This window comes from Adiantum capillus-veneris, chromosome 13 (genome assembly GCF_014529385.1).
Source record: "Adiantum capillus-veneris isolate H3 chromosome 13, ASM1452938v2, whole genome shotgun sequence".
NCBI lineage: Eukaryota > Viridiplantae > Streptophyta > Polypodiopsida > Polypodiales > Pteridaceae > Adiantum > Adiantum capillus-veneris.
This window is the reverse complement of record NC_140943.1, coordinates 114,121,085-114,148,672: the sequence shown is the minus strand read 5'-3', so window position 1 is coordinate 114,148,672 and position 27,588 is coordinate 114,121,085. Positions and strand designations below refer to the sequence as shown.

Here is a 27,588-nt window from a genome sequence, read left to right as displayed (position 1 = left end):
TCGTCCAGATCGGAACTCTTGATATTCCGGCGTAGTAAAATTAGCCATCACACCCAGACCGTATTGATCTTCCTCGGGTGTCTTGATGCACTAAAATTACATACCCAAGCAATCTCATCCAATTAGGAATATTCAGTGGTTGGCACATCACAATGCAACACAAATGCTCACATATGCATGTTACAAGACATAGAAACATAAAGCCGCCGATGAACACTCCTCCCGCAAAACCTAACAAAGTCCGGGCCGGGAGATATTCAACGACTCCCTCATCACTCCTCCCGCATAACCTAAAAAGGTCCGGGCCGGGAGATATAGAGACCTTTTACAACCAAACGCCCCCCAGACCGCAGCCTGCGTCGTTTGGAGGTGCTGAGAGTAACCACTGCTCAGACTTCTTAATACTCTTCCCGCATAACCATCCAAGTCCAAGCCGGGAGTCACAACAACAATTATTTTACAAGCATACAACCAAACGCTCCCCAAGCATCGGCCTGCGTCGTTCTGAGGTTCAAACAATACCAAAACAGTATTTCTCACTTCTCCACCCAGGAGTAAAATCACCAATCATTGAAACTAGTATCAAACTAGAGTCAAACAATTCAAATCGGCACCAAAACAGGTTCAAAATAGATACCATCCATTTCAAACAAATTCCAAACAAGATCACCAAACGAGATCAAACAAAACTCAAACTTAAAAAGCAATCTCGACATTAGTCGAGCTCGAAAAGTCGACTGACTTTCCATCTTGAAACCTGCATCAAAAATTAGGGTTAGGTTCCTTCCATGCGGTCGTAGCCGAGCACGGCATGGTCCATCAGCTCTTGGACAGACAATGTTTCTTTGGCGGCGATGGTAGTCCCAAGAGATAACAATCACACCGAACCTCCAAGGTCATCTGCTCGTGAAGAGACATCTAGTGAGAGATGTCGAGAAATTTCAAGTTATAATCTGCTAGGGTTCCATGGCAAGCATTTCAGGATACCCCACACTACCAGAAGTTGCATTCCGAATGAAGATGTCAAAAACCATATAACTTCGGGAAAAATTTTCTTGAAAGCTTGCCAAGTCCTTGGAAGTGTGCGGCTTGGTAGCTATAGACATCAACATCTGCATGGCACTACTTCTGAGAAAAACAGTGACTCGAAACAAATCTGGGATGCTTCTTTTGCAAGTGATCTTAATGGCTTATGCCCTGTAAGACATGAGCGGTGAAGACGGGAGCGCGCCCTATGCGCGATGGAGTAAGGGTGGGAGTGGCTAATAAGTCCAGGTTGAAGGGCTAATAATACCTCAAATAAAATTCCAATAGCTCTGTCTGCTCTTTTGTAGGACCGGTATGCTTTCAAAAAAGCACACGCCTGATGCTTTGATACCACTGTCACAAGACGGGCACCACGTGCCGATAGAAAAGAACAGACTGAACAAACTTTCAGCACTTCAATAACAACTGAACTGAAAGAGAGAGAGACGACAAGCGACACGGAGTGGCGAAATTCCACCCTAGAGAGTATTGGCCCCAAACCTTGGCGCCCCTTTCGGTATTTCTTTATATTACTGCCGATTCACAAAGTACAACAGCCGAGGAGCACCTGCTCTGCAATCTGCACGCTAAAAAGTGCCAGAGAGGGCCCCCAAGGCTCATATTTGAAGGCCCAAAGCCTAAAGCATCAAATATGAAAAGCTGACCCCAAAAAATCACTTTCCTAAAATTTTGAAATTTCCCTAAAAATCCGCAGCGAATTCTGGGACGTCCGTATAGGTGCCACATCATCATATATTGATGTGCAAAGTCTTTTGAGTGTGTTCTGCTTTATTTTTAATGCCTTTATGTCACTTGGGGCCCCATCGAACGGGGTCCCCATAAGTTGGTAGGACTTCTTCGTTCTTCTTAGGGTTTCTACAATTAGAGTTTGTAGGTTTTAGGGTTAGGGTTTCCAGAATTAGGGTTTCAATAGTTAGGGTTTTTGGCAGAAATTAGGCTTAGGGTTTCTGCTCTCGGGCAGCCATGTCATCTGTAAGTTGGCTCCATTCTTTAGGCTTTGACACGTCAACAGTTTGTTACAATAGCTGCAAAGAAAAGAAGCATTGTTGATGCTCTTAAAGAGCAGCTGAAATCTGCATTTTCAATGAAAGACCTTGGGGCAGCTGAACATATACTTGGAGTGAGGGTTACAAGGCAAAGGGACCATCGCATATTGTATTTGTCGCAAGAAAAGTACATTGAAAAGGTGTTGAACAGATTTAACATGGCTGAAGCAAAGCCTCTTGGCGTGCCATTACAGCCATATGTCAAAATCTCCGAGGATGATTGCCCCAAGTCAAAGGAAGAAGCCAATGACATGCAAAGTGTGCCTTACGCTTCAGCTTGTGGTTCACTTATGTATGCTATGGTTGCTACTAGGCCTGACATAGCCCATGCAGTGGGAGTTGTGAGCCAGTTTATGGCTAATCCAGGCAGGTTGCATTGGGATGCAGTGAAATCCATCATGAGGTACTTGAAAGGGACTAAAAACAAATGCCTCTGCTATGGTAAAGGACCATTGGAGTTGAAGGGATTTTGTGACTCAGATATGGCTGGTGATGTGGATACACGGAAATCCACAAGTGGTTATGTGTTTACTCTTGCAGGAGGTGTTGTTTCATGGTGTTCTAGATTGCAAAAGATCCTTGCATTGTCTACTACAGAGGCTGAATATATTTCAGCCACTGAGGCTTCCAAAGAAGCCATTTGGTTAGCACATCCATGCAGTGAGTTTGGTTTGCCTAACAAGGCACCTATGCTTGGTTGTGATAGCCAGAGTGCCATATGTCTGGCAAAGAATGCCATGTTTCATGCACGCACAAAGCATATTGATGTGCGGTATCACTTCATTCGAGAAGTGCTTGAGGATGGCCTTATCTCATTGGTTAAGGTCCATACATCACAAAATCAAGTAGATGCTCTCACTAAGTGCTTACCCAAAGCACAACATCAGCTATGTATACAGATGGTGGAAGTAACGTAGCTTAAAGGCGTCATTTATGCCTTTAAGTGGGAGGTTGTTGGGTTAAAGGCCCAAATGACCCCTTTTATGTACATTTTTAAAGGTTACTAACCTTTGGCCAAGTTCACATTGAACTTGGCCACTAACTTAAAAATGGTCCTATACTTTAATAAAGGGATTGTGAGCCCAATTTGCTCACTCACTTATTCAAATTCACAAAACGTGTAGCGCTCTCTCCCTCCCCCCTTCTTCGATTCCTAGCGCTCCATCTCTGTTGAAGAGTGCCTTCTCTCCAAGCCTCAAGCCTTGCACTTCTCCGCATGCTCTATCACTTGCACCCATTGCTCCGCGCTCATCACACGGTTGCTCCATTCCAGTGACATTGTCTTCGGCTTTCACACTCTTTGAAGTTTGTTGTTTCCTGCCGAGTATCCTCTTCCTTGCTCCATCCCCAACTGGATTGGATTGCTCTACTACCCGGTTTTTGTCACCAGCGTGTGACTACTATCTATCCTTTTTGTTGATTTCTTTCTTATTATCTATTTACTTTCACTTTTTGGAAACACCCCTCGGGAAATCTAACTGCCCTGCATTGCATAGCTAGTGTGGAACTGTCCAGAGGGAGTCCAGGCCTGAGGGCAAGAGAGCACTAAGGTTGGACAAGGACTATGCTTAGCCAAGTGGGGTCATTGACTAGCCAAAGTGGAATCCTTTGCTACAGAGGCTACATTTCAGTTCTGGATGTGGCCGCAGTGTACAAAGAGGGTCGGATGACCTAGAAAGATACAATGGCAGCATCTCCTAAAATTTAGGGAACTGCTATTTTGGGACCTGAAAATGTGTTGACGTCATTATCTCCGGAATGACAAGGGGAACATTTTCTTACTCTGCCGTGAAGTCAACTGGGCAACCGGTTGGGAGATTTTTAGGCGGCAACCCCGAAACGGGAAAATGCTTGTAAATGTGCCAAGTGGCACATTCTGGTGCACTTGCCTCATGCAACAAGAAGTGGCGCTGAATTTTAAGCTGGGAGAGCCTCATTTTCAGATTTTGTCACAGGTTAAGAGCTATGGAGTGCTTGCTTTCCCTCTTATGCACAGTGCGGTGCCAGGAGTGATGCCCTGCACGCTACGCACTGCCCTCTCTCTCCCCTTTGGCAGTATGTTATGCCCCACTAGTGGGCTTTTCATTTGACCAATGTACAGTTGTGTGGGTTCATGCGCGATTGCCGAGGCCAGAGCCTCTTGCACAGGTACTGGATTAGCTAGCGGCTAATCCCCCCGCAGGTACAGGTGAATTCGGAGAGGTTTCACGCCAGAAATCTCGTTCGATTCAAAGGGCAAGTAGCCCTACGGGTGCGGGAGCTCGAGGACTTGCTAAGGATGTGACCGGCACGCTAAACGAAGCCCGAAACAGTGAATTACAGCCTGCTGTGTATTTTTGCAGGTTTAGGGTTTTGGCCCTAAACGGACCCTAATACCCCCAGGAGGTTCGGGGACGCAAGGGGACCACTGTATAGGTGATCTGGCACAATTTCAGGGCTGAAAACAGAGAATTCAGCGTGCTGCAGATTCTCGCCAGGTTTTGCAAAGTGCCCGTATGCGTCGGGAAAGTCGGTCAATGCGTGGGAATACTGACTGTGAAGGGTTCTAGTACAGTTATGCTGCCGAAATCGCGCTGGAACAGTGGAAATTCAGCCGAGTTTGTGCGGGGCAGCTTGTAGGAACCACAGCGTTTATTCCCTCTTTTGAACAATAAAGAAATACCGAAAGGGGCGCCTAAGTTAGGGGCCAATCTGGTGTCCGTCTACTCATACAGGTGCAATCTCGCAGCCTGTATCCCTCTCCCCTTTGTTGTGTCTTGAAAGTACAGGTAAAATAGACGACTAATAATGGGTGAAAGCTAAATCAAGGTTTAAAGTAAAGTCTACCGCCCTTTTCAGATTGAACAGGCCGGTTTCATGGTTCCATTGCCAGGATTAAATCACTTTTTCCCATAGAAGTGAGCCTTGGTCAGATTGGGCTTGAAGACACAGGGGATCATAGACCAGACACAGGGAATTGCAATTATGGCTGACAGACCAGATGATGTGACTGAAGAGGTTTCCTCTTCACAGGGTCAACAGACACATGAAGTGGGTGAGTCCTCAAGACCACCACAGACAGATGACGATATATTCAGGACCCAGTTGGCTACTGCTGTGGCTATGTTCACACAAGTAATGCAGAACCCGAGGTTTTTAGCCTTTCTGCAACCTCCTGTTCCGTCTCAGCAAGTTGGGTCACTGGATCATATTCAAAAGCCTGTTAAGGCTCGAGCACAGGTGATTCATACCGCACAGTCAATGGAAACACCTGTACACTTGACGGAGAACATGCAGTCTCCACAACCTATGCCTAAGGTGCAAGAACAGGTGGCTGAGATGCCAGTCTTTCAGGCTGTACCAGTTCAGCCCGCCACCTTTCAGCAGCCTATAGCTGGTTCTAATGGACAGGGAAGCAACCTACAGGCTATGCAACAAGTCTTCCCACCACCTTCAGTACATCCTGGCTATTTTGGAGGTGGATCGGTATTCCAGAGCATGGCTGGTCATGCACCTGGAAATCAGTTTTACACGCCAGGAACAGTGTTTGGGGGTGCTCAAACGATGATGCCTAACCCCATGTACAGTGTCATGGGTATGCAACCAGGGTATCAGAGCACTCAGGGCCAATTTGGGATGCCACAGGCAAATTTTGGTATGGCTGGAATTACAAATCAGCAGCCAAATATGGCGTTTCCAAGTCAAGTTAATAGCGGCCAAGGAACACAGATGAACCCTAATAGTGTTCCCATGTTTCAGTCACTTCCATATGACAATTTAACGCCGCTAGAGAGGCCAACTCCATACAAAGAAGGTGGCAAAGGTGTGACATTCACGACCTTTACAGGGTTCGATGACAGGAAGAAGGCTCTCTCATTTCTCCAGCAGTTTGACAAGGCCTATGCAGGGGGAAACTTTACAGAGGCTTCAAAGGTCCGCAAGGCAGCCACTTTCTTGACAGGGAATGCGGGACAATGGTGGACAACTTTATTGCTTCAAGGGCAAGCTCCGTCCACATGGATTTACTTTAAGCAGATTTTTGCAGCAGCATGGTTATCTGATGACTTTGAAGCAGATGTCATGACAGAATGGCACCAGCTAAATGCTGCCACTTGCAGAAATCTGGATGATTACAATCGGAAGTTTTGGAAAGCTCTACTTTCAGTAACTTCCTATAGGTTTGTGCCATTGACAGAACAGATTGAAAAATACTGTTGTGGCCTACCCAAAGGATTGAGAAAATACTGCACGAAGACAAAAGTCACTACTTTGACGCAGCTCATCGAGGTAGCAAACACTGGTAATGGTTTGCTCAAGGGAGAAGATTGTGAATTTAACACTGGCGTCAAGGCAGGATCAGGCAAGAAAAATTCAGCCAAGAAGCACGTTCCCAATGAGGCTCCTAAAGGGACTCAGGAGTCAGCCAACGCAGGGAAAGATAAAGCTACGGCTGAATCAGAAAAAGGACCAGCAAAGAAATGGAAAAGACGTTTTCCTCGCAAGTCAGAAGAGCAAAAGAAGGTCCTGAGGACAGAGAACAAATGCTTTATATGTGAGCAGCCTGGCCACATTGCTTACAACTGTCCTACAAAGAAAAGGCCAGCTGATTCTGATGACAAGGAAGACAAGAAAGGAAAGAAGCCCATGGCTGGTCTAGTGTCAGATGTGGTGGGCGACAAGCCAAATTCAGATGCAAGTGAGCTTTGCAGAGCATGGGGAAAGGTCAGGGATCAAACAGTGCTTATCTTCTTTGATCCATGTGCCAAAGCCAACTTTATTTCCCCAGAATTGGCTTCAAAGTTGGGAATCAGGCCTGAAGAGATGGGGTATACAGCAGAGGCAGGTTTGGCATGTCCTCGCCATACAGAGGCTGTGACGCCCATCATTGGAAAGTTGCGTCTGCATATCCAGTCCTATGTAGATGCTGAAGAATTTTACATCATGCCACTGGACGGATGTGATGTGTTGTTAGGTATTCCTTGGTTGTTTCGTGTACAGGGAATCATGGATGCCTACAACAAAAAGATCATTGTACAGAGCAGGGGAAAGACTCACATTCTGGATGTAAAGCTTAAAGGGGAGTCTATTCCTACTGTATCAGCTTCTGCTATTACTTCTGTAATGAAAAAGTATCTTTCTGCGTACTTGGTTTTTGCACGTGAAGTGTCAGATTGTGATGAATCAAATTTATATGTGCTAGATAAAGAAAGTTCAATGTTTTTACAACAGTATAGTGACTGCTTTTCCGATTCATTACCGTCTCAATTACCGTCAGAGAGACCCGAGGACCATGCGATAGATTTGGTGCCAAGCTGTAGCCCACCAAATAAGCCTCTGTACAGGGTTAGTGCGGCTGAGCAGAAAGAGATAATGGGCCAAGTACAGGAGTTGTTAGAAAAGGGGCTGATTCAGCCCAGTTCATCTCCATTCTGTTCTCCAGTGCTGTTGGTGCAGAAAAAGGATGGCTCATGGCGTATGTGCATCGACTACCGTGCACTGAACAAGAATACCATCAAGAATAGGTTCCCTATACCTAGAATTGATGATATTATGGACAAATTAGAAGGAGAAGCTATGTTTAGCAGGATAGATCTAAAGAGTGGGTACCATCAGATCCGCATTAGATCAGAGGATGTGCACAAGACTGCTTTTAGAACGACGTTTGGCCTTTACGAATTTTTAGTGATGCCCTTTGGTCTCACAAATGCTCCTGCTACGTTCAATAGGATGATGGACAGAATTTTCCGTCCACACCAGCAGTTTGTTGGTACATTCTTTGATGACATGATAGTCTACTCAAAGAATGAAGAGGAGCATAGGCATCACTTGGCCATTGTGTTCAAAGAGCTACGCAGTCATAGGTTGCTCATCAATGCAAAGAAAAGTGAGTTTTTTCTGGAAGAGATTCACTTTCTGGGACACATTGTCTCAAAGGATGGTGTTAGAATGGATCCTGCAAAAGTTGAAGCGATCAAGTCATGGCCAAATTTGAAGACGGTGCATGATGTCCGAAGCTTTTTGGGACTATGCTCCTATTACAGAAGGTTTATCCGAAATTTCGCTGAGATTGCTTCACCTTTACATGCTCTTCAAAAGAAGGCAGTCACCTTTAGATGGACACAGAAAGAGATTTCAGCTTTTAATCTCTTAAAGGAAAAGATGACTTTGGATCCAGTCATTGTGTTGCCAGATCTTAGGAAGTCATTTGTGGTCCAGTGTGATGCCTGCGGTAGTAGCATTGGTGCAGTGCTAATGCAAGATGGCAGGGTAGTAGCCTATGAGAGCAGAATTTTGAAAGGGCCAGAGATGACCATGCAGGTCTATGAGAAAGAGTTACTGGCTGTGATTCATGCGCTCTTAAGTTGGAAACACTACCTGCTAGGTGCAGACTTTGTGATGGACACAGAAAGAGATTTCAGCTTTTAATCTCTTAAAGGAAAAGATGACTTTGGATCCAGTCATTGTGTTGCCAGATCTTAGGAAGTCATTTGTGGTCCAGTGTGATGCCTGCGGTAGTAGCATTGGTGCAGTGCTAATGCAAGATGGCAGGGTAGTAGCCTATGAGAGCAGAATTTTGAAAGGGCCAGAGATGACCATGCAGGTCTATGAGAAAGAGTTACTGGCTGTGATTCATGCGCTCTTAAGTTGGAAACACTACCTGCTAGGTGCAGACTTTGTTGTCCAAACGGACCACCAGACCTTGCGATACTTCTTAACACAGACAAAGTTATCTGAGAAGCATATGCGATGGGCAAATATCTTGTCCATGTTCCATTTTCAGATTGTGCATGTGGAAGGCAAGAAGAACAAAGTGGCTGATGCCTTGTCAAGGAAGCCACAAATTTCAGCTGTGTCAATTCCTTATCATCATGAACTTGATGATATGAGAGAACAGTATGCAAATGATGAAGATTTTGCAAGGGTCTTCGAGCAACTAATGAATGGACAACGTCATGAACACTATCTTCTTAAAGACCGGTTCATGATGATGCATGGCAAATTGTGTGTCACAAAGCCATTACGACACAAAGTTATGGAAGAGAGTCATGTCCCACCATATGCAGGGCATCGTGGTATCGATGCTACAGTTAAAGCGGTTGAGACATTCTTCTATTGGCCTACATTGAGAAGGGATGTGGATGCCTTTGTGCGAGAATGCCTAATATGCCAAAAGGTCAAGTTTGATTGGCAAAAGGCACCAGGGTTATTGCAACCACTACCTATTCCAGATAAACCATGGGAAAGTATTGCTATGGATTTTATCTTTGATCTTCCGAGAACGCAGACAGGAAACGATGGTATTTGGACCATTATTTGCAGATTCAGCAAACAGGCTCATTTTATTCCTGTCAGGAAGAAGATAAAGCCAGATCAGATGGCACGCTTGTTTATGAGCAATATTTTCAAGTATCATGGCATGCCACAGTCGATTGTTAGCGACCGTGATCCACGCATCACAAGTTTGTTCTGGAGAGGCTTGTTTGAGAATATGGGCACCACGCTCAAATTCTCTTCATCATTTCATCCTCAAACCGATGGGCAGTCAGAAGAGGGAAATTCTATTGTCCTAGATCTGCTGAAGTGTTATGTGTCAGAGCATAAAGGAAAGTGGGAGCAATATTTGCCATTGGTGGAGTATGCATACAATAATACAGTGCATTCATCAACTGGCAAGGCACCTTTTGAGATAGTTGAAGGTGGCAAGAAAGTTCCTCCCATACTGCATACAAAGGACAAGATATTTGAAGCAGATAAGTATGTTCAGGACATGGATGAAATGTACAAGAAGGTCAAAGTGGCCTTAGAAAGGACTAAGGCAAAGCAAAAGAAAGCAGTTGATCGTCACCGTCGTGAAGTGGTATATTCACTTGGTGATTGGGTGCTTTCACGCTTTGAAAAGGCAAGGTTAAAGAAGATGAAGGGCAAGGAAAGACTATTTCCAAAGCTCAGCATGCGTTACTATGGGCCTTTTCGAGTATGCGACATAATCAGTGATGTTGCATATAGGCTGAAATTGCCTGAAAGTTGGAAGATTCACAATGCGTTTCATGTGAGTCTTCTCAGACCCTATGTGGGTGATGTGCAAGAAGATATGCCAGCTGAAGATCAGCCGGAAGTCGAGGAACTTGACGAGATCTTGGTCCCTGAACAGATTTTGGCACACAAAGAAAGGAAAGTGAAAGGCAAGGTTGCTAGGCGTTACTTGGTAAAGTTCAAAAACTATCCACCAATGGATGCTAAGTGGATGGAAGAAGGTGAACTTGCAGAGTCACCAACTGTGTTATCACTTTACCTGGAAGCCTTCGATTTGCAACCTACCTTGACCCCTTGAGTTTCAAAGCTACATGGATTGTCAGTGTGACAATGGCTTCTGAAACAAATGATGTACATGGTATTTAAAGTGAGCTCAAATCAAATACCTGTTACATGAATGTTAGAGCTGTACACATTGTCAATTTGGCAATTGCTCTTATGGAATGTCCAAAAGTTTGGTTAGTGCTATAGAAGTGAGTATTTCTTGTCAGTTTGTCAAGGATACAGTGATTGCTTCTATTGAAGAGTACATGTGTAACTGCATTCTTAAACTGTCGGTTTGGGTATGCTCGAAAGTGTTACGGGATCCAGCGTGTACTATAAGACAGTGGCAAAATGTGCAGCTACCATTTTGTCATTGGAAAGTTAGTGACTCAAAGCAATGGCAGAGTGCGAAGCTACCACTATGTCATTGGGACAGGGTTCACACGCAGGCAATACATGAGTCGATGAGGTGTTGAATACACCAGGGTTGACAATGAGCATGTATGTGTCGTATATGTGTCGACAGGTGTTGAATACATCAGTGTTGACAGTAAGCATGTACGACATAGATGCAAACGAGGACGTTTGAGATTTCAAGAGGGGGGTATGTCACCAGCGTGTGACTACTATCTATCCTTTTTGTTGATTTCTTTCTTATTATCTATTTACTTTCACTTTTTGGAAACACCCCTCGGGAAATCTAACTGCCCTGCATTGCATAGCTAGTGTGGAACTGTCCAGAGGGAGTCCAGGCCTGAGGGCAAGAGAGCACTAAGGTTGGACAAGGACTATGCTTAGCCAAGTGGGGTCATTGACTAGCCAAAGTGGAATCCTTTGCTACAGAGGCTACATTTCAGTTCTGGATGTGGCCGCAGTGTACAAAGAGGGTCGGATGACCTAGAAAGATACAATGGCAGCATCTCCTAAAATTTAGGGAACTGCTATTTTGGGACCTGAAAATGTGTTGACGTCATTATCTCCGGAATGACAAGGGGAACATTTTCTTACTCTGCCGTGAAGTCAACTGGGCAACCGGTTGGGAGATTTTTAGGCGGCAACCCCGAAACGGGAAAATGCTTGTAAATGTGCCAAGTGGCACATTCTGGTGCACTTGCCTCATGCAACAAGAAGTGGCGCTGAATTTTAAGCTGGGAGAGCCTCATTTTCAGATTTTGTCACAGGTTAAGAGCTATGGAGTGCTTGCTTTCCCTCTTATGCACAGTGCGGTGCCAGGAGTGATGCCCTGCACGCTACGCACTGCCCTCTCTCTCCCCTTTGGCAGTATGTTATGCCCCACTAGTGGGCTTTTCATTTGACCAATGTACAGTTGTGTGGGTTCATGCGCGATTGCCGAGGCCAGAGCCTCTTGCACAGGTACTGGATTAGCTAGCGGCTAATCCCCCCGCAGGTACAGGTGAATTCGGAGAGGTTTCACGCCAGAAATCTCGTTCGATTCAAAGGGCAAGTAGCCCTACGGGTGCGGGAGCTCGAGGACTTGCTAAGGATGCGACCGGCACGCTAAACGAAGCCCGAAACAGTGAATTACAGCCTGCTGTGTATTTTTGCAGGTTTAGGGTTTTGGCCCTAAACGGACCCTAATACCCCCAGGAGGTTCGGGGACGCAAGGGGACCACTGTATAGGTGATCTGGCACAATTTCAGGGCTGAAAACAGAGAATTCAGCGTGCTGCAGATTCTCGCCAGGTTTTGCAAAGTGCCCGTATGCGTCGGGAAAGTCGGTCAATGCGTGGGAATACTGACTGTGAAGGGTTCTAGTACAGTTATGCTGCCGAAATCGCGCTGGAACAGTGGAAATTCAGCCGAGTTTGTGCGGGGCAGCTTGTAGGAACCACAGCGTTTATTCCCTCTTTTGAACAATAAAGAAATACCGAAAGGGGCGCCTAAGTTAGGGGCCAATCTGGTGTCCGTCTACTCATACAGGTGCAATCTCGCAGCCTGTATCCCTCTCCCCTTTGTTGTGTCTTGAAAGTACAGGTAAAATAGACGACTAATAATGGGTGAAAGCTAAATCAAGGTTTAAAGTAAAGTCTACCGCCCTTTTCAGATTGAACAGGCCGGTTTCAGTTTTCCCTATGCTACCAGCCCCTTTCTGAGTTTGGGTGTGGACAGCCGGATACTTGTTGTTTTTCGGCAACTTTCTGAGTTCCCTGACTTATTCAGATCACTTCGACCTTCTTCACATCGGCTTCATTGGGCATGCCTTCCAGATCTCCTTCATTACTGTGCTTTCGCGAGACGTCGAGATTTTTTGGTGTACTTGCAACATTTTCTTGCAGTTGTGTCAACTTTCGGCAACGGGATGCCGATCCTTCACCAATTGGAGAAGTTGAGTCAAGCACGCTCAGTGACCAGTATTTCTTTATTAATTGATCAAGAGATTACAAGTGTGTACGACTACGCATTAAATGTCAGAGTTACAACTGGGCCTGGCCTCTTATTTACAGGCACTTTGGCCTAAACAAAACCAGCTTAAAAGCACTTGGCTAGAAGCCTAAAATTGTCTGCTTTTAATAACTTGTCCTCAAAAGCTCCGAAGTCGGTTGTTGAATAACTGGCACCCAAAAAGTAGCATAAAAGCTGCCACGTAACCATGTTCCGTACGAATGCCACGTTCAATATCTCGCAATTTGCGGCACATTCAGTGGCAAAACTTCCAGGTGTTCTATGATGACACACACACACACACACACAGAGACAGAGAGAGACAGAGAGAGACTTTGTTGCAATTTTGTGTGTGTGTGTGTGTGTGTGTGTGTGTGTGTGTGTGTGTCGGTCAGCTGCCACATCACAAAGTTGTCATAGTTGGACTGCCTTCCACCATTCCAAAATGACAGAGACTCGCCACAAATCCACCTCACATTGCGACACGACAGTGTCTTGACGCATGACCTAGGGCAGCTATAGATACGAGATATGCAGTTATCACCTAGGCAGCCCCTACCTCCGAAGATTCTATACTACAGGGAGCAAAGCAGTTCATGAGCCTTTCCAAGGATGGATTCATAAAAAGACCCGAATACATGGAGGGTTTCCTACCACAGGGTTCAATGAATTGGAAAGTGTGACGCATAGCAATTGAGCATGATTTTGCTTGTGGCGTGCTAACAGTATCTGTTAATATTTGGTGCTCTGTTAGTGTATGCAGGTGTAATCGTGGACACAAGCTGATGACATGGCACTAACCGGACTGGCCACCAATACACATGCAACTGAATGTTCTTCTAGTACGGAATCCCGTGAAATAAGCCGCAATTCACATCAGAATTCACGGGTGGCTATAGCAAATTGCCGATGTGGCAGCTTTGTGCTGGAAAAGCTTTTTGGCAAAAGCACTCATAAAACTACTCTTGATTTTTAAGTTGTCTTTTATTGAAGGCCTAAAAATTAAAGGGGAGGGGTTCAGTTGAACAGATTCAATGAGTGGTCTCACAAAGAACAATTGTAACTTTGAAATTTGTTAAAAAATAAAGAAATACCGCTAGATGCACTCGACTTCAGTGCAACTACTCTCTAAAATAAGACTACCCCCTTTCTATGTCGTCTCAGAATTTAGGTGTGAAGTAAATTTTCTATCTTTCCTAATTGTTTAAAAGCATGCATCAATGATTATCCTCTTGTAGCGGGGCGGGCACCCCGTGCCAACGGAAGAACAGATGAGACAACTTTAAACAATTCAAAACAACTGAACTGAGAGAGAGAGTGCACGTCACACGACGGGGAGTGGCGGAGTTCCACCCCAAGAGAGCACTGACCCCAAACTATGGCGCCCCTTTCATTATTTATTCATATTGCTTGAACTCAGTACAACGCCGGTACTCTGTCCTCTGCACCTTCACGCGGAAGCATGCAAGAGAATGAGCCCATGGCACATATTTAAAGGTCTTGGGCCTATCCAAAAGTAGCACATGAAACAAGTTTTAAAAGCATCTGGTCCCCAAAGCCTTGTGCAAAAGGGTTATTCGTATAGTCTACCACGTCATCAGCAGGCAATGCGATTCGCAAAAATCTGTAGTCTACGACGTCATCCGTACAGTTTGTCATGTCATCAAGTTTTTATGCAAGAATTTTGTTTGTGCGGAGGTTTTCCAACGTACAAAGAAACGCTCCCCAGATATCCTGTCTGCGTCATTCAAAGGTATTCGAGCATACAACGAAACGCTCCCAGACATCCCATCTATGTCGTTCCGAGGTTCAAACAATACCAAAACATCATTTTTCACTACTCCACTCGGGTATAAATCACCATGTATTGAAATCATTATTAAAACCACATAACAATTCAAATCAGCACTGAGACAAGTCTAAATCAAATACCAATCCATTTTAAAACAAATTTCAAACATTACTTTCTCAAATAGAGTTCAGAAGTATTTAAAACAACTAGACAATTCATTCAAGTTTTTGTTCGGACACCAACTTTGAGGACGGCTTGTCCTTCTGCATCAGTGTAATGGTACGGTTCCGCATGTAGAGGGTCGCGTCATTCTTGTCGTGCCAAGGCATGCCCAAGAGAACGTCGCATTGCCTAACTTCATGATGTGGAAATTGGCTTTTCCAAGGTATCCTTCTATGGTCATTGGAAGCACACCGATGAGGGGTACCACCTTCCAGGTTTGACGAGTGGATAACTCAGCTTCAATTTCCTGTCCCTCTGCATCATAATCAAAGTCCATCTGCTTCAAGAATTCTGGATGGATGAAGTTCTTTGTAGCTCCGGGGTCAAAAAGATTAGTGCTTTTAAGCCGTTGACTTTGCCATAAGCTCTGTGTAACCAGCTTGGACACTCCAAGCGAGAAATCAATAGCAACACACAAACAAAAACTTCATAATCACTGAACTTTGATAGAGAGAGAGAGAGAGAGAGAGAGAGAGAGAGTCGACAGGGCCTGGCGGAGTTCCATGCCCAGAGGTATTGGCCCCCAAGTCTCGCGCCCCTTTCGGTATTTCTTTTTCATTAATAATTGCAAAGTACAACTCTCGAGGGACGTCTGCTCTCAAACTCTGCGTCCAGATGCTCTCCAAAGTGAGGCCCCAAGGGCTCCTTATAAACATTACAAGGGATGCCAAAAGCAGAGCCCCAAAAGCTTCAAACTCAAAAGCAATAATCCTCAAAAGCAACTGGCTCAAAATCTGCGAGTAAAATCAGCCAACACAAAAAGCAGAATTCCGTACAGGCTGCCACGTCAGCACTGTCAACGCAAAAGGCGGACGTCTGTACTGCTGCCACGTCAGTTATCCATACAGTTTCTACCACGTCAACGATGTCCATACAATTTCTGCCATGTCAGCAGTCCGTATGTGTGTCTTCGGGTGACATTGCCACGTCATCAGTTTGTGACATACCCCCCCTCTTGAAAGAATTGTAGTCGCCCTTCATTACGCCTGCAAGACAGACAAAGGCCATAAACCATTTCAGCAACGACTCTTAAGTACCGACGCACTAGACACGACACATCCAGCACTTGTACAAAGACGACAGTCAAATCACTGCAATGACATCAGAGGACAAATCAATCACAGAAAAATTCATTCCAAATCTTAAACCATGGCTGCCACAGCAACGTATTTAGTAACCGCATCTAGATACATCCCAGACCTCACTGATGCCGGATTAACTAGTCCTTATTGCGATCATGTCTATAGAGATTTATGAGACTGAAATGTTGTAGTCGATTCGTCTTTTAGTTCCTGCACTCAAACAAGTCAGATAAGAGAGTACAAATCATTCATGTTCAATTTCGGAAATTCCGTTTCATAAAGTCATTCAGCAGAATACTGTCAGCCCAGCAGTATCCCTGAAACCTAAAGGGAACGTCAGTGACCTTATTCAATCGAGGCAATCTGTTGACAAAAGGAGTGGAGTGACTCCCCTCTTGTAAAATCCCTCTGCACCAGATTCAACCTTGCCGATATCGGGGATCTATCGGAGTAGACGATGCTAAACTGAATGCTTCAAGGTAAAGTTCCAAAATCTAAGGAGTATCTGTTAGGTCCTCCTCCATCCACTTCACATCTAATGTCGGATAGTTCTTGAATTTAACCAAGAACCACCAAATCACTTTACCTTTCATCTTTCTTTCCTTGTGTGCCAAAATCTGTTTAGGAACGAGTATCTCCTTGCTCTCTTCCACTTCGGGTTCCTCATCAAGCTCCTCATCAACTGGCACCGCACCTTTAAAAGGTTTCAAGCATAGTCACAGGGGACGCCCATTTTTGGGCTTCCCGTCCCCACTTACCGTCCCGCCCTCTTTTTCACACTAAAAATCCATTTGAGCCCCGTCCCCCACTCCCCGTCCCCTGACGCATCCCTTGTGACTATGGCTTCAAGAGACTCACATGGAATGCATTGTGGATCTTCCAAGCATCGGCCAGCTAGAGTCGAAAGGAGACCTCATTTATCGTTTCTTTAATCTGGAAAGGGCCATAATACCTCATGCTAAGCTTTGGAAAAAGCCCACTCCTTTCCCTTTTGTTTCCTTAGGCGTGCCTTCTCAAAGCGTAAGAGCACCCAATCGTCTTCCTTTAATTTCAAATCTCGTCGATGTCAATCTGCTGCCTTCTTATCGTTCCTGAGATTTCTCTAAAGCCTCGCGGACCTTGGCAAAAGCAGTGTCCCTTGTGTACTGGTCGGCTTCAAAAACCTTATCCTGGATCTAGGGAATGTTCTGATCTACCAAGTGATTCCCTTTTCCTTTCTTTATTTGTGCCTTGGGACCTTCGGGTAGCGTCGTTCGCTTCCCTTGTCCATTGGCACGTCAGAGTCAATCATCATAACCTTAAGACGCACTATCCTCTTATTCCTCTTTCTCTGGAATCCTTTGATGAACTTACATCTGGTTCCCTTAGTTCGTCGGAACCCTCTGATTCTCCAGAATCTGGTGATGAATTGTCATCTGGTTCCCTTGATCATTCTCCTCATTGGTAGACTCTTGCCTTGAGGTGGATACTATCCTGCCCGTCACATAAGTCAATGAGCCGGCATGCATTCCAAATCGTTGCTTAGTCATGTCCCGCGGCTCGCTTTATGCTCGACGAGAGAGAGAGATTATATGAGAGAAAGAGAGAGAGAGAGAGAGAGAGAGAGAGTCCAACTCTTCTCCCTCCTCCCTTCCTTCCCTTTGTTCCTTCCTTCTACTTATCCTCGTTACCCTCTTGCAATACTCCTTGCTCCTTCCTTGGTCATTCGAGCCCCTCACTCGAGAGCCTTGCTTGGAGTTCCTTGCTCCTCCTCTTGGTCAAGAGCCAGAGAGAACCTCCTTGAGGTCCCGAGCCAAAGAGAGAACGAGTCCTCGTTTCTCTCATGCAATTCCCCCGTTTTATTATGCTTTTCCTCCCTATCCATATGTGCGTTCAGGTGGCACTGCCACGTCATCAGCTTGTGACACTCTGCACAATTCATGTGTACTCTCAAAGTTTATGCCAAAAATATCAATAGCGGATCTAGCTCTCTTAGCCGGAGGTGGTCCAGGGGATCTTTCTACCCTCGAAGCGGAAGGCTACTCTAGAGACGTCGAGGCTCGTTGAGGACATGTATTGAACATATGCCCTATTTGAAAACATTCGAAGCATCGGCCTTCTTGTAACACAGTTTCTTGTTGACGTTGTGTTAGACGAGGCCTTTGAGGTTGGGTTTCACGAGGTTGCCGAAGATTTGTTCGTTGTTGCCGGGAGTTCTAGTTAATGGTCGGAGTTGCTTCTTGTTGGGTGTAAAGGCCCTGACCTCATGTATAAACTCCACAACTCACACAAGGTATGAACACACCCTTATGTACCCTAAAAGCATATAAATACATTCTTTAAGTCTTTTAGTGTACTATCGAGGTACACGCTATCTTTGCAACGTACTCTCTCTCTCTCTCTCCTATCCCAACTGGCCTGGGCCCCACTGTGAAATCCTGAATGTGAGAGATAAAGCTCGGATGTGTCAGAACATAGTCTACAGTGCTGGACCCATGTCTATGTGGAAAACAAGTAAAACCTGTAGACAATGGGAAAGTCGTTAAGCCATTCAGTATGGCTAAACTGTGAGTAGTCGTCATCTCTCTAAGGTATCTCCCATACTCTGTATGCTCTTTGTCGTGTGAGCATCTCTCAAGTCCCAATTCCTCTGGCTCTAGCTCTCTAAGCATCTCCTCTGATGTGTCATAGAAGACTGTCTGTGAGCTGCCTGTACGGGCATTGAAATCCCCCAGGAGTATGATGTCTCCATCTCTGGAGAACTCCCAGATATCATCATCAAGTACAGAGTAAGGAGACTGTCCTCTGGGTGAAGCATATACTGAAGTGCTGGGAGGAAAATAGCATATGGCGATGTACAAGAAACGTCCAGTCTCTGCCCTCAGCCTCACCCACAAGTATCTGGCCTAATCATCTCTCCGAACTATGTGCAATAGTGGTTGGAGCTCCTCTCTGAAAAGAACTGCTACACCACCTGATCCTCTATTCCCATGTGCAGTTCTGGTGCATGTCCTACAAGCTGTCTCCCATCTGTATCCTAATATGTGCGGCATCAACTGTCCTGGAGCCTGATGAGTCTCTGAGTAGAAAACAATGTCTTTGTCTCTGAAGCTATCCTCAAAGGCCCCCGCATCAAGTCTATACGAACCATTACAGTTCCAAACTGCCATCCTGAGAGTGGTCCCATAGTTCTCGCACCGTCATGTAGAGCGGTGCTCTGTAATCACACTCGTCCATTTCTGTAGAAAGCTAACTTCCCCTTCTCCCTTGCTGCTATAATCTCTGGCATGACCTCTCTCATATGTGCAAGCTGTGAGAGCGTAAGATCATCTCCTAAAAAGATACCTGTTTTCTTGAGGGTTGGCCTCTTCTTTAAAAAGTCTTTCTTTTCTTCAATGGAGGGAAAGCGCAAAATGAGAGCCCGTCCTTTTGAACTCTCCCCATTACCTTCACTCTTCTTGCCCACTCTCCAAGCTTGTGTGTGCGAGGGCTTCTCCACCCCCATCATGGACATGAGGCTCTTCACCTCTTGGTCCACCTTATCTGAATCTTTTAGGCCGGTCACTCTCACGTGTAGAGCGCGTACCCTTCTTCGTTGTTCCTCTTCTAGTGTTTTGTTGATGATGTCGGGTGTAGTCGGAATTTCCTTGCCCTTTCCCTTCTTGACAACTTCAATCCATTTTTCAGCCTCGTCCATTTTCTTTTGTGTTTTGGAGAGAACCTCCACCCATGAGGTCTTCATTTCTCCTTCCTCCTTTATTTCTTTGACTTGTGCTCGTATACTATTCAGCTCGTCAATCATTGATGGCTGAATTTCCCCATCTTCAAGGCGTCTTCCCTCTTTGGTTACGTCGAGTTCCTCCCGAAGGGCTGAGATGCTACTTTTTAAAGCTTGAATTTCATCCCGGAACTCCTTGCGTTCTAGTTCCCTCGCCTGTTCCTCCCTCTTTTTCCATTCGAGAATTAAATTCTTCTCTTTCTTCCACTCATCCATGTGGGCTTTGCATTCTTTCAACTCCTTTTCAATGGCTGTCATCCTCTTGCTTGTGACCATGTAGTGCGCCACCATTTGTCTTGCCTTATTTGTTTCACTTTCTGAGAGAGAGGAGAGAGCAGCCTATACGCACCGCATTATGCATACATATGTTTCCCCATTCAGCCTACATGGCATATGTTTTCTTTCTGTATGTGTCAATTTGCAATTTCTGTGAGCTCTGCAGTTTCCAAATTCCTTGCAAATAAATCCCTGCAGGTAAGATACTCGCTGAAAGCTATACTCGGCTCAATACGCGCTAAATGAATGCTGATGCTGATGGCAGATGCTACTGAACTGGTGTTGAAGCTACTGGATGGCTGAGTACTGAATGGGTACTGCAGGATGCTGACTCCAGGAGATGGCGATGAGGGAAGGGAGACCTCTGTGATGTCTGGTCTGTTGACACGTCGAAGCCCTTGCTGAAAACGCTAACTCTGGAGCAGCAAACGCTGGTACAAGTTGAGCCTAACGCAGGCTGCCAGGTGCGCTTTTAACATTATCAGTCTCCTTTGAGTATAATACATCTCAGGCCTCACGGGGTGGTGGACATATACGCTATACTTTTACACCAGAGACTGACTCAGTCTATGTAGAGGAGATACGTAGGCTTTTATGCACATCAGAGCCAGTTTACACAGTGGAGGAGATCACATCTATGCTGACAGTGACATTACATGGGGCAGCGACAGAGGCATATCCACACACTCAGCCTGGGCAGAGACGTCGTTCTGGGCACATGCCTCAGAACAACTGGTATGATGAGGAGTGTCGACAGTGGAGAGCTCAGCTACAGCGGGACCTTACATTGGGAGTGATCACCTATAGACAGTCTCGCATTGCTACACGACGACTAGTGCGGCGGAAGAAGCGAGCTTTCTTGGTCCAGATGGAGCAAGATTTATATCAGCTCTTCCTTAGTAGAGATTCAGGAGAGGCTTGGCGTCTATTCCATGAGAAGTCTCCCCCACCAGTGATTACTTCTACAGAGATATGGGGACAGTATGCAACATCTTTATACACTGTACCTGGACAACCACCATTACCAGACCCACCACAACCATGTCCGGCTACGAGCACCTTCTTTACCACTGAGATGGTAAAGGAGGCCATTGACAGGATGAAGACCAGACGGGCACAGGATCATGAGGGTTTGGTAGCAGAGCACATTATACATGCTGGGGATTTGTTGGCAGAGATGCTTGCACGGCTATTCAACCGTGTCATGTGTGAGGGTCTCCCTGAGTCTTGGAGATTATCTACTATTGTACCTATCTTCAAGACAGGTGACCCCACAGTGCCGGGGAATTACCGTACTATCATGGTAGGACACACATTGGCAAGGTTATATGCATCCATCCTTGAGCATAGGCTGAGCAGTTGGGCAGAGATTATGGGCATACGAACACCTAGGCAGGCTGGTTTCAAAAGGGGTTTCTCCACACTAGATCATGTCTTTACACTTAGAGCTATCATTGAGGAGGGTCGAGCACATGGTAGACGGATATATTGCAGCTTTGTGGATTTTCGCAAAGCCTTTGACACAGTGCCGAGGGCCAGATTGATGCACCGGCTTATGGAATTGGGGGTACCCACAGAGCTGATGTGGGGGATCATGGCATTGTACAGTTCAGTGATGGGTCATGTACGCACATCAGAGGGGATATCCGACATAGTTCATTCCACCATCGGAGTGAAACAGGGATGCCCACTGTCCTCTACTTTATTTGGTATGTATGTTGATGGGGTCTCTGATTATATTGACAGAGGAGGTGATAGAGGTGCTAAGCTTGCAGGGACATGGATCCCTCTTTTATTGTATGCTGACGATATCGTGTTGATATCAGAATCGCCAGAGGGTATGCAGAGACATTTGGACGCATTGCATAGTTTTGCAGAGGATAGTGGATTGTCTGTCAACCTTGGTAAAACCAAGGTCATGGTATTTAATATCACGCCACAGTGGGTAAGGAGATCAGCACCTACTTTCACATATGGACAGGACAGTATGGAGTACACTGATGCATACACATATCTTGGGGTGGTCTTTAGTGGACCGAGGTTCACACTGAAAGTGGCAGCAGACACTAGATTGACTCGTGCCTATGCAGCCCTAGGTGGTTTAGAGAGGATTTGCTCGCAAGTTCAGTTCCAGGAACCTCGAACAAAGCTCTGGCTTTTCGATACTTTGGTCGCTTCAGTTATGCACTACGCGGTTCAGGTTTGGGGACCGTCTATTGACAGTGCTGGATGGACTAATATGGAGAGACCCCTGATATCTATGATTTCTAGGCTGATTAGAGCCAAGGCTCAGTCCCACATGACATCATACGAGCGGAGCTGGCTGCCCCACCTATGGAGGTTAAGGCACTCACCAGATCAGTATCATTTGTACACAGCTTATGGGACACCACCAGGGACAGGTATGTCAGGCTTGCTCTCGAGTCATCCAGACAACTGGCATTACAGGGAGATACATCATGTTGGTATGCACAGATGAACTCATGGTTTCAGAGGCATGGTTTCAGCATGGACAGGCTGCCCCCTTTCCAGTATTCTCTTGATGCACCATCCTTGGCTCTTACACGGATGGAGACTACTAGACTCATTCGGCCGGATCTTATCCAGCTTGATAGCAAGAGGACATGGATAGAACCATCACGGGAGTTGGGTACGAAGAGGGTTTTCTATAGAGAACATCTTCTTCAACTCACGACAGACGGATTTGTCACACGGCCCAGTTACATGGACACACATCTATCTCATAGGTTACGATGTGCTATTGGCCAGATTCGCACATCTTCACACCAGCTTGGGATTGAGACAGGTAGATTCAGAGGCATACCAGCAGACAGTAGGATATGTCAGTTATGCCATGCAGAGCCAGAGACAGAGTTTCACTACATATGTCGCTGCACAGTCTACTATGAGATACGGGGACGCTTTCATTGTCTATTCAGAGATGGTTTTGACTCATTAGACAGAGTCATGAGATATCAGGATCAAAGATGTCTTGGATTATTCCTACTTGAGATTCAGAGACATAGAGACGCTCTATTGAATGGGCAAAGACAGAGACAGTCCCAGAGACGCATCTCAGATTTCTTCAGTCTGAGTACCACAGAGTCAGAGGGGACGCCACCACCAGAGAGCTCGGTCCCCACCCATACACACATCAGCGGTACTCTCATTGATCGAGCTATAGAGTTAGGGAGATCGAGACGACCGCGACTGAGGAGGGGAGCCACGCAGCACCGGCGGAGATTGCGGCAGAGGATCCACAGGATTCTAGCACGACACCCAGAATGTCGATCGGGATAGGCTTCATGCTACTGCTATATTGTATCATGGTGACACTTATCCCCACTTTGTACCTTTATGGCATGATATCATTGCTCAACCTACCAGCCACCCATAGGAGTCGGTAGCACTCCTATCAGTTCTTTGTTTGTAGTTTTCTTGTTTGTACCCAGACTTGGTACTAGACTCATCATTGTAATCAGTTGGTCTCATAGGTCATTTTGGCCTCTTGTAGACGTTAATATATCATTTCATTTCTCTCTCTCTCTCTCTCTCTCTCTCTCTCTCTCTCTCTCTCTCTCTCTCTCTCTCTCTCTCTCTTGCCATTTCCCTCTTGAACAACAGGTCTTGAGTTAAACTCTCCTCGTTGGATAGATCTTTCAGGTCTCTTGGGATAGTTTCCTACGACGTTAAAATTCTCTTCTTCTCGGGTGTGTGTGGGTGTGTGTGCGCGCTAATAAGAAGAGGAAATTCGTATAACCTTTCTATCACCCAAGTGCGGTAGATTGATTATGCCATTTCCCTCTTGAATAACAGGTCTTGAGTTCAACTCTCCTCGTCGGAATTTAAGGTCTCTTGGGATAGTTTCCTACGACGTTAAAATTCTCTTCTTCTCGGGTGTGTGTGCGCGCTAATAAGAAGAGGAGATTGGTATAACCTTTCTATCACCCAAGTGTGGTAGATTGGTTATGCCATTTCCCTCTTGAATAACAGGTCTTGAGTTCAACTCTCCTCGTCGGATAGATCTTTAAGGTCTCTTGGGATAGTTTCCTACGACGTTAAAACTCTCTTCTTCTTCTTCTCTTCTCTCTCTCTCTCTCTCTCTCTCTCTCTCTCTCTCTCTCTCTCTCTCTGCAACGCTCAACACCTGCAATGCTCCACCTGCTCTCTTCCTCTGCGTTACTTCAAACTGGTATGGTTTCACGCACATAGCAGGCAGCAAATCCAAGAAGGTGTGCAGGTAGCTTGCAGAGCTGAGGCAGACCGAGTCTTCTCACGCAAGTCAAGCCAGACCTGCTCTTCCACAACAGCAACACCTACATCAAAAATTGCAAATTTTGTGCACAAAAACTTCAAAAATTTTGGGGCCTTTTATGTATAAGTGAAATTTCACTTAGCTGAGTCAATTTAGTTGACATTTGTGCACGTTCGAACACAGAAAATTTGGGACTTTTGCAAAATTTGTCAAAATTTTGCAGTATTTGCCCATATTTGCTCTTGGGATCGTGTATTAATGCAGTTGGGGCAGATTCGCCAAAGAAATTTTGAGGCTTTTTCTGCAATTGTGGATTTCGGTAAAATTGACGTGAGAAATTTTGGGGCTTTTGCTTTGGAAAAATTGATGCGTGTAGTACACTTTAGGGACGTTACTGAAGTAAAATTTTGTGCTGTAAACTTTGGATTTACCTCCACTTGTGAGAATTTGGTGAAATTGCAGAGATTGAGTGGTGTTTTGTGTATCAGAAATTGATACAAACCTTTATGTATGCAGTACATGTAAAGGCTGTTTGATCCGAAAAATCGAATTTACAATTTAAAACACCGGATATGTCATGCCAAGAGATGTTGGTATGTCCTACAAAATCTATCAGCCTGCTTGTGAGTAAACATACACAATATTGACTCTCAAACTGTTAGTGTATCACTCACAACAATCTTCATTGTCACCTACAACATATGTACAGCCCCTACTGCCCAATATCGTTCCTAACATACCCAAACAAACCCAAGAAATTACACAAGTAGTCGACTTTGTTTGAGTGCTTACCAATGTCGAAGATAAAGACGGCAAGGAAAAATGTCGTCTCGCCAGACTCTATCGATTCCATGGCGGCCAAAGCGCTTGAAAAATTCATCCTTGCTTCCTAATTGTTAAAAAGGAAGATGAGACCAGGTTCTGAAGGCTAAATAAATCAAGAAATATTACACAAAAAAGGACGAACCCTTTAAGCGATGATCAAAGTATTCTTCATCACTAGAGTGTGCACACACAACCTGAAGCATTCAATGAGAATTCAAACTCTGCGCTGTTAAATCAAGGATGGGGAATTGATAGAGCATCTACCGCTGGCTGAGAAGCAAGAGTCTTATCTAGGTATTCCGGGGAGACCTGTACACCCATTATGTGGCATAAATGGCAAGAACCATGAACCTTTTTAACGAGCCTAAATTGCCATTGTCTACAAGATATACCATAAGATAGCGAAACTCATGCTCTCTCTCCATAAAATCTGGTATCTGCAAAGCAGAAAACATATCAAGTAAAAATCTGCCGCTCTCAGGTAATCCCCACAAAAACAACAAACGTGAAGTTCCTGCTTGCATTGTTGTTGGTTGTTGATACAAGGTCATTAGCAAGAGCCCTTTCTTACGAACACTTGTTGCATCATCAAAAGCTAACACAAAAACCCGGAAAAGTCGCCAGCAGAGCACGAGGATGTGGCTAGTTGACAAGATTACTGATGTACTTGAATTTTAAAACAGAAGGAAATATGTCGCCACCAGAGCACGAGATCAAAACATGTGGCTAGTTCACAAGGTTACTGTTGTACTTGAATTTTAAAATGGAGCTTAAAAGGAATTAACAAGACACAGTCAAAAGATTATTAAGTGAAGCAAAATATATAAGAGGCTCAGGCTGAACAAAAAAGAACAGTTAAAATAACAATGAAATAGAGATAAATTCAGTAACTTATTACCTCAGTTAAACGAATCTCAAAAACTGTTATCAGTATAGACTCTCCAAAACAAGGCTCCACACTAAGGCTAGAAATTTCCTGCAGACATCAAAGTCTTCACATCAAGTTGCCTTTTGAAAACATCTCATATATTATCATGCCAAACAAATCACTGACCTTTGTTTCAAGGTTAGCTATGCCTCGTTCGAAGAAAATGGGGGCTGTGTGCCCAAAAATACGTCGAAATCCATTTAATCTTGCTACTCTGAAGTCTTTCAAATCTGGGAATGTATACCGCGCACTTCTCTCTGCAGCTAGATAGTATTGGCTCAGTATATTGCATACAATATGCCAAAATAGCTATAAAATCTGCTGAGCAAAAGGAGAAAGTCGATGGAACATCTTCAGCTTATGAATCACTCTCACAGCTGAAGCTTATTTCGCTCAGCATGGAGCCGGATTATTGACTTGCTTTGTAACAAAAACCACATATGTTGTTGACGCTTTCCTAGTAAACATGAAGTTTCAAGTGAGGTGTCCCAAAGTCACATCAGTTTTGCAAAAATCATGAGTAGGAATAAATCCATTTTCAAATGGGCCAAACCAATTGAAGGGACAAACACCTTCAGCATCTACGTGTCCAAAATGATTTCAAGTGAGCTGCCCCACAATAATGACAGTGTTGCACAAATCTACTTGCAATGGGCAATCAGGGCCTCACATATGTGACCGGAATAGGAAAGGAACAAATAAGATAGTCCCACATGTAACCGTGTATGTGGGCTGAGCTAGCTGCTTTAATGGACCAAAAATGTGTGCCATTTTATTGCATACTTAAAAAAGAAGACTCTGGAACCCGCAAGCGTTAAGGAAGGCTGAATCACTAACAAGCAAAGAAAGCCAGTAGAGTGGCTTGGCCTCCTAAATCGACAATTCCCATTGTCTGATCTGACTACACATAACCTGAGGATGTACACAGCCCCAGCTTCAAGTCCTTACCACAACAGGAATGCGAGACCATGTAGCAGAAAGAAAATGTATGCTGAGATGATCAACGGACAATTTAAAATCCTGATACTCCAAAATTCAGATCCCAATGACATGGCACCAACATAGCTGGCTCAAAACATCCCGCCCAGAAAGACTCACCCTCAGAGAGCGCTACATATGGTAGGCAAGGGTACAGGGGTGAAACCAGCAATCAACCAACACAGAAGTGCATGGAGGAGCATGTGCAAGCCTCCCTCAAGAATCCTCTCCAAATGGTCTATGGCTTTATAATCTCCTTTTTTCTTTGAAAATCCTAAAAGAAGTTTTTTGACACTTCTCTAAGTTTCAAAGAGCTCTAAAAATCTCCACAATATTTGAGAAATTGGAGATACAACAGTCAAAGTTCCTCCTCTTGACGAGCAGTACACATTGGAAGATCAATTTGATTCCGAATACCTCAAAAGATTAGGGTTTTAGCAGCAAATTAAAGCATTTGCAAAAAAAATCAGCATGTCTAATTGATGTTTCTTGATTGTGTAGCAGGATTGTCTTGAACCCAGGAAAATGGATTTACAAGCATTAGGAAGCATGGGAGACAAGTATCCACTTCTTTGGATACAAGGACAAGTATCTGTTTGCTAAATGGATGGACCACTCGTTCAATCTCAGATCGATCCACTTGTTTATTCTCAAACACTATTTGACAATTTTCTGAACTTGTCTGACCTTGTTTGGACTTG

The 27,588-nt window shown here is 44.9% G+C and overlaps 1 protein-coding gene across 2 annotated transcripts in view; it reads right to left on the bottom strand.

The window, feature by feature from the left end:
• Nucleotides 1-27,588, bottom strand: part of LOC147444684 (uncharacterized) — a 37,973-nt gene that overhangs the window by 9,443 nt on the left and 942 nt on the right. For both annotated transcript variants that reach the window (XM_086527222.1, XM_086527223.1), the window contains exons 2-7: nucleotides 26,036-26,166; nucleotides 25,880-25,957; nucleotides 25,374-25,418; nucleotides 25,246-25,290; nucleotides 25,124-25,175; nucleotides 24,949-25,045 (exon numbers count right to left, since the gene is read on the bottom strand). In XM_086527222.1, the coding sequence (XP_086383348.1) occupies nucleotides 24,949-25,045; nucleotides 25,124-25,175; nucleotides 25,246-25,290; nucleotides 25,374-25,418; nucleotides 25,880-25,957; nucleotides 26,036-26,166 (448 nt within the window). The remainder of the gene's footprint in view (nucleotides 1-24,948; nucleotides 25,046-25,123; nucleotides 25,176-25,245; nucleotides 25,291-25,373; nucleotides 25,419-25,879; nucleotides 25,958-26,035; nucleotides 26,167-27,588) is intronic.